The sequence below is a fragment of the Parasteatoda tepidariorum genome, chromosome 7, assembly GCF_982258835.1.
Source record: "Parasteatoda tepidariorum strain Cologne lab strain chromosome 7, Ptep-v5.0, whole genome shotgun sequence".
Taxonomy (NCBI): Eukaryota; Metazoa; Arthropoda; class Arachnida; order Araneae; family Theridiidae; genus Parasteatoda; species Parasteatoda tepidariorum.
The window spans coordinates 87,331,386-87,343,742 of record NC_141761.1 but is presented as its reverse complement, the minus strand read 5'-3'; the positions used below and the strand labels follow the sequence as shown (position 1 = coordinate 87,343,742).

Here is a 12,357-nt window from a genome sequence, read left to right as displayed (position 1 = left end):
GTGTGGCCAAAATAGCATCCGAATGTTTTCAAACAAAATAGTTTTATTTACTCCAGTGGCTAAGTAAACCCGAATTGTTTGGGAATCAAAGAAATTACTTCAATTTGTTTTTAACTTATGAATTTTTGATCATCTTTTTTTAGAAATGCTTTAATTTTAAAAAATTTAAGTAATTTTTTAAAAAAATTCGTTGATTTTAAAAAATGCATTTAAAATCCAATATAAAACAAAAATTATTCTAAATTATTAAGAGTTTTTAAGTATGATGCTATTCATATTTATTCATATTTCTAGATGAGTTTTCATAGATGTTCTTGTTTTGAACTGTAATTTCTAAAAACTTAAGTTTTTAATAATTTGTCTAAATTGTGTAGATTTCCAAATAGCATGTTAATAACCGTGTATTAAGATAGATTGAATCGACTAATTTTGATTGCAGGTAACAAACTTTCTAATTTTTCTATTTTAAATTAGTCTTTCAAATAAGTTTTAAATTTAATCATTCGATTAGTATTTGAAATACATTATTCTTTTACAAAACTAAAAGCTTTTTTCCTGTTTTGCCGAAAAAGGTTGCATATACAGATATTTGCAATATACTTAAAATAAATAAATAAAAATTTAAAAAAAAAACATGCGTTTTTAAGATTAACTTTCAAAACTATTACTTTCACTGAACTTCAGGTAGGGCGTAAATAGCACTCTCGCAACTCCCGCGATGCAGAGGGCGCATGAGGTATGAGGGCGCACTAGCCAGAAAAAAAAACCCTTTAAGTTAAAATCAAGATATTTTTTATTTATAAAATATTTTTTAGTTTACTTTATAAATAATAACCACCCTTAAATGAATTTTGAATATAATTACTATAGAAAGATAGTGAGTTATTTTCTCATTTATGTATGGTAAGTGTCAGAGTTTCAATTTAGCACATTAATCCTACCTTTTCATCATTTGATAAGCATTTTCACTTTCTTAAATTAAAATGAAATTAATGATTATAAATATCCAAACATCTCTTCACCACAGTGTTTTTGTGTCATATTGTACTCGTAATTTTAAGTTTTTTATGGTAAGTCTAAGATAGAGCACACTTAAATATCTTGCAGGTAAACGCACCAAAGTCTATGTACGCTACTGGACTTTATGGTCACTTCAATTATCCCCTTACCTCTCTGTTTTTTAAATCAAGATTTATCTGCAAAATTGAAATACTCGAGTCAAACACACTGAATATATTTTTTATATTTCTTGGCACTAAAATGCGTCTCTAATTCTTTTTTTTTAATTTTTTTTATTAACATTTACTGTGTTTGCCTTAATTTGCAGGAACAATGCAATTTTATTAGCATTTTCGAATTCAACGACAACTTCTTAAAAATCAGAAATTGAAATATATGCTTTTTAAAAGTCTACGTCAGCAAGTAAAAAGCAATTTTTTAATTACGTATTTGCACATTCGTTAAAGCAAGGTATATTTACTTTTGCAAGGTATAAAAAAAATTTCTTAAAATGTCCAAATATGTTATGTCCGTAATGTTCGATAATTAAAAAAAAAAAACCTAAAATCAGCCTGTTACTTTTTTAGAAGAAAAAAAATTAAATTTCGGTGATTCTGATTATATTGTTCTATGAACATTTCTAATAACTTTCCTTCCGCATTTGGCAGCATGCCTTTCGTATTTTCGATTCAGACAAATGTGTGCCCTCTTTAGGTTAATTATAAGAAAGTTTATCAACACAAATAAAGTTTTCGAATAAAACGCTCGCAGATTATTTTTACTTTCTGATTTTTAACTTTTTGTGGTGCAAAATATGCTCTACTAATTTTTTTCTTTTTTTTTGTGTACATAATTGTATAAACTTTTCTCTACAAGAACTATGCAATTTTAACTATCATACCCATATGCAACAAACATTTTCAAATTCAACATGTTTCTAAAAAAATCATATATTGAATTACATATTTTTAAAAAGTTAAATGTGAGCAATATGAGCAAGTAAAATACAATTTTTATTTATTGTAATTAGATATTTATATTTTGAAAAGGCAATATTTTAATGAGGTAATAAAAAAATCATAAAAATTTGTTTTGTTGTAATAATTTCCAAGTATGTTAACGTTTGTTTTTGTCCTTTATTAGAAAAGAAACATACGTTCAGCCAGTTATTTTAGTAGAAAAAAGCTAATCCGCGACTTTTTCTTTGCTATTACATTGTTCTGTAGACATCAAAAAGAATTTATGTTTAAGAAAAAAGGATTTTTTTTTTTTTTTTTTTTTCACATTTGGCCAGCTTTTTTTCGATTCAGACAATTCCGCTTATCACTCTTGTTGAAGACTGAAGGAATATAGTGCTATTGTCAGAAAACAATGTTCTATGATCCTGTTATGATTTGGTTACATTACTATTTGCCTACTTAATTATCATTCAGAATTCTTCAATACACATATATAATTTATAGTGCGTAAGTATTTCGAATTGCAATAATGCTGAGGGACTGGGAATATTTTGGTGCTGCCATCTATTAGAATTAAGTAAGTTTAAAACTTTTCATTATGTTTTTATGCGCAGCACTATTCAAAATTGGGAAGATATTAATATAGGTTTCTGTTTAAATTGCTAGATAGAACTCTTTCTATGGTATAATAAATTCTATAACATAGCACTTTATTTTTAAACTACAAATTTTAAATTAGATAACGATTAAACTGATTATTTTATCAATAGTTTACGTACTTTTTATCAAAGATAGTTTTCGAAGGAGTCATTTCCGAATAATTTAATAAATAGAAAATATTTGAAAACGTAAACCTGCAGTAATTCATATGAACTTTTAATTTTAGTGAAAAAGGGTCTCTTTGAAAATTGTGATTTAATTTCATTGACGAATTCGATTTTCAATAAATATTTATTAAGTTTTTCTCATCAAAATGATTTTTTAATTCGTTTTTACATATTCAAGTGATAATGTAAAACTAAGAGCAATTTTTCTCTGTATTTAATACTATTTTATGTAAACATAAATGAAATTTTAAAAAAATTTTCGCTTTTGTATATCCCTGATAATGACATTACGGTCGTCTCAAGTTAAAAAGTAAAAATGTCGCTCAAATCAAAAAAAAAAAAAAAAAAAAAAAAAAAAAGATATAGAAAAGAAAAGTCAGAATTTACAAAAAGTGGGCATTTAAAAAAAATTAAAATATGTATAGTTGTTTATCGGAGCAGCTAAATGAGAAGAAATATGGAACAAATAAGCCGGGTGTTTTAGGGGAATATAGCATTTTTGGAAAAAAACACTTCAATTTTCAAGTTTCTTGTTATCCAATGTAAGTTCCGTAAACCAATCAAGTACCTATCTGGAAATAATATGCTAAAGAACAATCAAATTCAAAAATGTCGTCTATCACTATATTGCTTCAAGCCAAATCTATGTGTAAAAATAATGTACTATTATTTTTACAGAGTGGTTTTTTTTCTTCATATTTTTAGAGAATGATTTACAGTTAATAATTCTTTTTACTACAACTTTAAAGATTTAATTAATTTTTTAGTGAGTTTTAACTTTTTCTATGAACATTTTTACAAGTGAACAAGTGTACTATGGTATTTCACAAGTAAATAACATTTAAAACACTGCTGAGACGTGTGTTATAAATATAAAAAAAATTCAGCTATTAATTCATATATTATTACACACAAAATGGGAAAAATAATTTGCAATATGTCTTTTCCCTTTGAGAAAAAATAGCAATGAATGCCGATTAGTAAAATAAATCATGGTTAAGAATCATCTGTCATTCACGCACTACGAAATAAAAACACTTAACAAACAGAGCTCTTTCATACTTTAAAATGCTTAATAATTCATATGCTAGAAAACTGTAGGCTTTATGAATGATTTTATTGTTCTGAAAGAAACATTTGATTTAAATTATTACTTTGTTCCTTTGGTTTACTTATTTTTATTGAGTTTGAGTTTTCCTTCAGATGATGGAAGGCATTTTATATTACTTTTATCTAAAATAATTATGACTCTTGCAGATCGATATTTGATCTTAAAACGGTCATTTTAATGGAGAAAATTTTTTTTAGAAATTTAATTTATTAAATCTTACTTACCAAAAGTTACATTTTATTCATACAAGAAAAATTTTTTTTATTGGAATTGTTAATTGCATGGCATGGTGGAAGAACATGTAAAATGACATTTTAGCTCCTTCTGTTAGAATTTGAGGAATTTTATCGCAGTACGATATTACTTGCAATAAAAAATATCGTATTGGAAACGATAAGCATACTGTTATTTATAATTTATATAGGCTGATGTTTAAGTATACAAATTAATTTTTATTATTGCTAAATTTAATAATAGAAAAGACATTCGAAAGTTAATTCATTAAATCATGCATTTTAAAATTGTGTTTTTGTTCATACTACAAAAAAAAAAAAAAAATACATATATAATATCTTAATTGTAGAATAGGCTCAAAAACATGTTAGTAAACCCGAACCTTTTAAAATAGAATTATTAATATAGTTTCAACACAATTTTTCATATAATATATACCTGGTTTGACTTATTCTAATTTTGAATGAATTTGCATTCGCTATAAGAGAACGTTATTTAAATCTGAGAAAAGCCACTAAAAGAAAAGATAAAAGAGTTAAATAATTTATTAAGTATTAAATAATTTATGATAATTACCATTATTTTAATGATTATGAAAAAAGTTTTATATTTTAATTACTTCTAAACTAAATTTACTTTGGATAATATTTCATTAATAATCATTAGTGATATTTCATGGATAAATTTGTATATTGTTGATATACTTGCCTGTCTCCGGATCGAGTCATATGTATTCTTCTAGATTTTCCAACTGCTCTGCCAGATTTTTCCCAGAAAATGTCCGGCCTGGGATATCCATCAACTCGACACTCCAAAGTGCGGACGTCTTCTTCATCCTTCACGGAGAGAGGTTGTAAAAACCGAGGAGCAGTTGCCTTCAAACTGCAGAAACAATTACCCTTGTTGTAATAAAGTGTTGAACGCTCTTGAAGAATTAGTTTAGAAGTTTAATGGAAATGAACTATCACGGAATATATATATTTTTTAATCTGCCGAGTTTAGTTGAGAAATTGAAGACTTCATGCGTAAGATCGTAACTTTTTAGTTTCATATAATTTTAACACATACTTTTTACCATGCATTGTTACACCAGGGTTTAAGCTGAGTTTAAAAATTCATTAGCAAAAAAGCTAAAATCTGAAAAAAAGTTTTAGCAAAATGCTAAAATGCCATTAGGCTTATAAAATTACTTTATATCAAACAAGTACTGTAAGTTATCTGACAAAGAATAGCTTAATGTACAAGAATATCAAAAAGAATACCTATAACAAAAAAAAACACATTTATTATTTATCAAAACATTTTGGTTTATAATTAACAATCTTCCTTTCTTTCATGTTTGCCCATTTTACAAATGCTTCTTGAAAGTTAAATGCACTTTCAGGGCCCTCAATATTAATCATTAACAAATTGTTTACATGGTTGATTAACAACCTGTTTCGAATATTAGTTTTAATCAAATTAAGGCAGCTAAAGCCCCTTTCACAGTCAACAGTGCGCATTGGTATTGTTGCACAATACTCTGTAACAGAAGTAATTAATGGGTACTGTTCAGACACATCATTGGTATATAAAAATAAAAGTAATTCATTAAATGACATGTTTTTACATCGTTGCATTAAGATGTGTTTAAATAATCCCCATTCACAAAGTAATTCAGTTTCTGTAAACTGAAAATCTTTTTTGGGAGATTCCGAAAACGAATTGAAAATGCAACGGATTTCCTTTACACCATAATGCTGTAATTCTTCCGAACTATGGGGCATCCTGCTAGGTATAAATATATTGAACATTTCGATTTTATCCAAATCTCCCAATCTATCAGTAATATTTTCAATGATACAGTTTAAAAAATTGCGCATCAAATTGCGGAATCTTTCCCTCTGTTTCAGTCCATCTAAAATTATATGGCCCTGAAACTCAAATTTTTCACTTTCCTTCTTAGGCACATCATCTAAAAAACTCATATAATGAGTGCCGGTGCCATTTTTTAATTCTTCTAAACTTGAAATACAAGCCTTCACACTTGATTGAACATATTCAAAATTTAAATTAGAGTTTTGAAATATGAGGCTTAATTTATTAATGTTGAACATGATATCATTCATGATGGCAGTGGTTGCTAAAAATAAAAAAGTAGTTATATTTTTTAACAACCCTTGAGCAACAGGACGTTTGTCTTCCATTAAAACACTAACAAGAGCTTGCCAGTTGCAATCCAGAGCTGTAACTGAATTCCCCAAAGACAACCACCGAGTTGTTGATAACTTTATGAATTTCCTTGATTTTTGTTCAAGGATATCTTGAACATTCTTCAATCGCCTGGTATTTGCAGGGGAGCATTCAAAATAAGAGTGAATTCTTTTTATTATGTCCTGAAACTTTACCAGGTAAACATTCTCAGACGCTGCTTGGCTCACGGCTAATGCTAGCCTATGTGCCACACAATGTACTGAAATTAAATGCGGATTTTGGTTTTTGAACAGAGCAGCAACCACCGCTCCAACAGCAGTCATAACGCTAACGCTTTACCAGGTAAACATTCTCAGACGCTGCTTGGCTCACGGCTAATGCTAGCCTATGTGCCACACAATGTACTGAAATTAAATGCGGATTTTGGTTTTTGAACAGAGCAGCAACCACCGCTCCAACAGCAGTCATAACGCTAGCGTCATGGTTCTTCTTGCGAAAGATATTTAGATTTTTTCTCCTTCTTGTTTGATCAAGTTTTTTCATGGATGTTAGCGTCATGGTTTTTCGCGGAAACTTTTTTTTTAATGGAATTTAGTAAAATCCTTTAGCAAAAATGCGAAAATGCTTTGTTGAATTTTAGCATTTTTGAGGGGTCTTTTCGCATTTTGCGAAAAAAGCTACCGTAGCGGAAACCCTGTGTTACACACAAATATAAATTGTTAATATGCATAGTTAAATAAAGAGTTAATATTCATAGTAATGATAACAATAAACAATTACCATAAACTCAAAGATATAAAAAAAGTTATCGAGAAACTTTACAAATCTGAATTACAGCAAATATTTCAGTTAAAAATTATTGATAACAATAATTAATAAATTTAGATATTATTAAGCATTTGAAATTCAAGTAATCTTCATACAGATACCTAAGCTACATAGTACATAGTCTACGAACAGTGCATATTCTACCAATAGTACATATAGTCTTCCAATAGTACGTAATCTACCAATCGTAACATGCAAAATCAAAAGCTCAAACAAAGTTATAGACTATAACGAGCATTTTTTATAATATGTTGTTAACATTCATCCATATATTTTCTCAATTTCAACCACTTTCCAAATGAAAAAGATGCTTATATTTTATATAAAGCTCTATATTTATATGACAATACAATTTTCAATAGTTTCCTGTTCTTAACAGGTAGTATTTATCAATAACTAGAATGGATCGTCAATCGATATGCAGCTCAATCGTAAATCGATATCAATGAAAATCGCTCAAATTTCAATTGAAGCTCTGAGTATGATGACAATAAATGTCTCAACCGTTTTCTGACTTCTACAAGCACAATTTATCAGCAAATAGAATTGATCATCAAGTCGAATTTGTCACCAAATATAATTTATTGCCAAACATAATTGATCGCCAAATAAAATTTATCGCCAATTGGAATTTAACGCTAATCAAATTTTCCGTCATAAACTAGACATAAAACAAAAATAAAGAAAGACAAGATACATACATACATATGCATATAATGAGAAATAGTTTTGGTCTTTGTACCAACATGTTGCTTAAGCGGATATACAAAAATTCCATGTTTTAGTATTTGCTGAGGTCGTTACACCGGTCGTGAAGCTATCAAAAAAGAGCTGGGGAAGCTGCTCGGGGGTTGACGAGCGACAGGCAGCATTTTGTCATAGACGCCTAGTTTAATATATACTAAAAGTAATGCGACTTAAAAAGCGATGCTCCATGATTTTTTTCGCCTTACGTGCAACAAAGATATTTTGTCTTTGTTATTGTGCTTGAAAAATAAGGTACTAAAAACCTCTTTTTATTATACTATTCTTATATCTGATCTATAGTCATGTTCAAATCAGAGTCTGAACTAAATCAGTGATACACTATCATTTAATCAATTTTCTTTTTTACTATTCCTATTGAATGATTAATATTTTCCTATCCTATAAATAGAAACTTATTCCTATTGGTCGCATCTGTAACTGATTGATCATTGACGAATTTCTAGTTGACAGATGAGTGAATTGATGTTAGCTTAGACATCTCTATCGGATAATTCAGCTAAGCAAATTACAGGTTCTATTTTCGGCTATTCCAGCTATCAGATTTAGTTATAAAATATTGAAAAACTCAACCAAAACATATCAATTTATCATGAAAAAAAAAATTTATCTCCTTAAAATTCACTAATTATAATTTTTAAAGAATAATTTAACAATTCGAATTCAATAATTTATATTTCTTTAAGTTTTATAAGAGACTGTTCTTTTTCTCCTTTATAAGGTGAATCAAATTATGGCTTAGGAATAATAAAAGAATCCTATGTTATTCACTAAGCTAATTCGGAAAAGATGAAATAAAAATTTAGTATAGTAAAACTCATGTTCTGTTATTGATAAGAAAAAAAAGAAGCTAAAAATAGAGCATAATAGCAATTTCAAGTTTTTAAAAATTTAAAAGGGTTTTTATTTGCTTAAAAAGTTGATAGTTAACAATTTCGGAAAGTAAGTAAAATTCTCTAATGATAATAATAAGTTTCAAATATCTTTAAAATAATATGTAATTTAAAATGGTATTTTATTTAATTGTAAATGGTATACCATGCAACTGCAATTTGCCATATTCCCTAATTGCATTATTTTATTACTAACGTCTTAAATTTTGACCTAAATAATTATCGTCAAAATATATAAAAATATCTTCCAAAAAATTTAAACAATTAGTAAAGAATACTCTGGTGAACAAAGTTTTTGGTGCATTCATACAAGTACTTGGACTTCTGATTCGGGTGAGGGATTTCAAATATGAAATTAATTTTGTTTCAACAGATGCAAATTTTTTTCAAAATGATAGTTTAGTTTAGTTTAATTCATGTTTATAAAGAACGCATTGGCTTAGATGCATACAAATACATTTGTCTGCTTCTTTTAAAATAACACTTAAGACGAAAGCATATAACCTTACCCTAACACGTATAAGCAAAAATGTATTTTTGCCATCCTCCTACCACTGCCTTCGTTGCTGAGAATTAGGGAGCCTAAGTGTTCATTCAAATAGGGTAAACCAACCAGTGAAGGAACACTACCCAGTGAAGGAACATTTCATATATATTGATTAAAAATAAGAATTTGAAAGTTTTTCTTTAGATTGAATGGTAACAAAAGCTTACTGCCAAACAATAGGAAGTCATCTAGCAATGTTTCGGATTACCTGGTCAAATAGACTTCTCTGGAAAAATTTTTGAATTTGTTATTATCTCTGCAACACCTTGTTTCTTTGAAAAAATTATAAGGTGAGTGTTTGTATTTATATGCTTGAAGTGGAATTAATTGCCTGTAATAGTTTTATTTTTCTCACTGTGAAAAAGATAATTCAAAATATAGTTATTGAAGTTACGTTTTTTTTTTTAAGTATCATAGCACATAATAAAGAACTGAGATGAGGGAGTGTTTATTCACTGGATCACCAAACGATGAAAAACTAGTGAAGAAACAAGTGTTCCTTTACTAGGCTTTTTTCTAAGTTAATGAAAATAAAAGATAAACTTTAATTTTCTTGTACCTTTAGTGATGTTCCGCATCAAAGGTATGTTAAAAATACGAAAAACAACTTCTTACCAGTGAGGGAACAGGCATGTTCCTTTACTGGTCATAGATTTCCCAGTGAACAGTATGTGTTAATATGTTGACACTTTAATTTTCAATTCATGAGTGCCAAAAAAAGTTAACATTTTTCAAGTATTTATATGTTACAATTTCAAGAATAGGCTTGTTTTTAAATATTTGTATGGCTTATAAATTCGTAAAGAGCATTAAAAAATAACCAAAATTAAGTGTTCCTTTACTGGGTGTTCATTCACTGGTAATAGCTGTTCCTTCACTTGGTCTTCTTACTACTTGTTATTTGAACCTCCAAAACTTTAAAACAATATTATGTAAGTTCTCTACAATTTTTTTTACATAATTTGCAATTAGTAACAAATATGTTGACACTGTCATTTAACTGAAATTACGAATTTTGAAATTAATATGATTTTTTAAAAGGCAAGTGAAGCTTAAGTGTTCTTTCACTGGTTAGTTTACCCTATAATATAAAAAAGTCCTAGTGAGAAGTATATTATTAAATTGCATAAATACTAGAACTTTTAGAGAGAAACTGATTGCATATTTGAAATCAGCGACGAGAAAAAACCTGAGATCCGTCCAAAACAAAAAATAAAAACAAGCAAAAAATACTTGTTCCTCAGTATTATCAACTATGGGACGTAGTGTGAGTATCTCGATCCTGATTGGCTGTTGAAACGTAGCGTTTGCTTACGTTAGCAACTGTTCTTTCCATTCTATTTTGAGAAAGCCAAGTCCATCAAGTACCAATTATCTTAAGTAAGACAGCCTTTGACAAAGTTTTTTTGAAAAGAAAATTCAATTATTTCATTACAAATTTGCGAAAAGACTTAATGCAGAAGTAGACAGGAAGAAATGTAGAACATAAACAAACTTATTAGGCATCGAAGTTGTCAGGTACACAGAACAAAAATATATCATGGTTACAATCAAATACATAAACAAATAATAAACTAAGTAAAAGAAGTAGACGAGAAAGAATATTCAAATTCTTCAACCCCTCCTCCAATCGTAACACTTTAATTAGTTTTAAACAAAGTATATTAATTTTAACTGTCTAGCTGTTGCCCTTAATTTTAACTGTCTAGCTGTTGCCCTTAATTTTAACTGTCTAGCTATTAAATCATACAAACAGTAAGTATGAGTTCAGGACATTTTAGCATCATTTGCGGAAGCATTAAAAAATTTTCCATCTCTGCTGTGAGATAAGATGGAAACCTTATCCCAATGCTCCACTAAGTACTGTACAACTTCCTCACGCACCTCTCGAGCCATGACTAGAGTGTTGTTTAATATATATTTGTTATTATTTGAGAAAGGCAAGCTTCGTCACTAATAGTTGGCATGACAGTATGCGGCACCATAGCATCGTTTTCATGTGTTTAAATTTTCTACAGCCGCTGAAGAAAGTCTCAAAAATAAATTCAAATTATTACTTAGTAACTAAGTTTTTATTTCCTTAAAAATACAAAATTATTCTGAATAAACATTTAACTGATAACTCAACAATGCCTAAATTATTACATAAATATATATATAATAATAAATATATACATAAACGATTTTATATATATATATATATATATATATATATATATATATATATATATATATATATATATATATATATATATATATACATATATATATATATATATATATATATATATATATATATATATATATATATATATATATATATATAGATAGATAGATAGATAGATAGATAGATAGATAGATAGATAGATAATGTACTAGGATCTTACCTTCTACGGGGGCTTTTCATTAAAGACATTTTTCTTAACCTAAAATAAATGAATATTCATATTTATTATATTTATTAAAAAATATATTCAAATATCTTTAGCCTACACCGTATAATTTTTTTAAATGATGCAAAACTGAGCTTACTTTAAAAATTTCTTTGAACCTATTTTAAGTTTATATTCCATACAAAAGAAAATAATAAACATAATCATGAAGGAGAATAAATTAATGTTCATTTCTATACAATTCATTAAGATGGAATTCGAGACTTAGGATGAAATATATTAAGGTCATTTTTATAATAACAAAGAAATGGTTTCAAAAACATTTTTAAAGCAGTTCAATAAAATAAAAGAGTTGAAAAAAGGACATTTTAAAAAAGCAGTGCTGCACTATGTTACAAATAAAAAGCATGTAATTGTTATGAAATGAGATTTGTTCGTAAATTTGCATAATTATATGGTACATTAAAATAAGAATAGTTTTATTTATTTATTTCAAATTTCTCAAAGCAATGGTTTGAAAATTAATTTGCGATACTCAAAATAAATGAACCAGAAATGATTTTCAAGAAGTAACATTTATCAATGACTCTGAAATGTTTACTGTTAGT

The 12,357-nt window shown here is 27.7% G+C and overlaps 1 protein-coding gene across 1 annotated transcript in view; it reads right to left on the bottom strand.

Moving 5' to 3' along the window:
- Positions 1–12,357, bottom strand: part of LOC107439674 (myosin light chain kinase, smooth muscle) — an 84,765-nt gene that overhangs the window by 56,021 nt on the left and 16,387 nt on the right. Inside the window, 2 exon segments of the mRNA XM_087168872.1 lie at positions 4,839–5,012; positions 11,744–11,782. Of these exon segments, the coding sequence (XP_087024998.1) occupies positions 4,839–5,012; positions 11,744–11,772 (203 nt within the window). The 5' untranslated portion in view covers positions 11,773–11,782.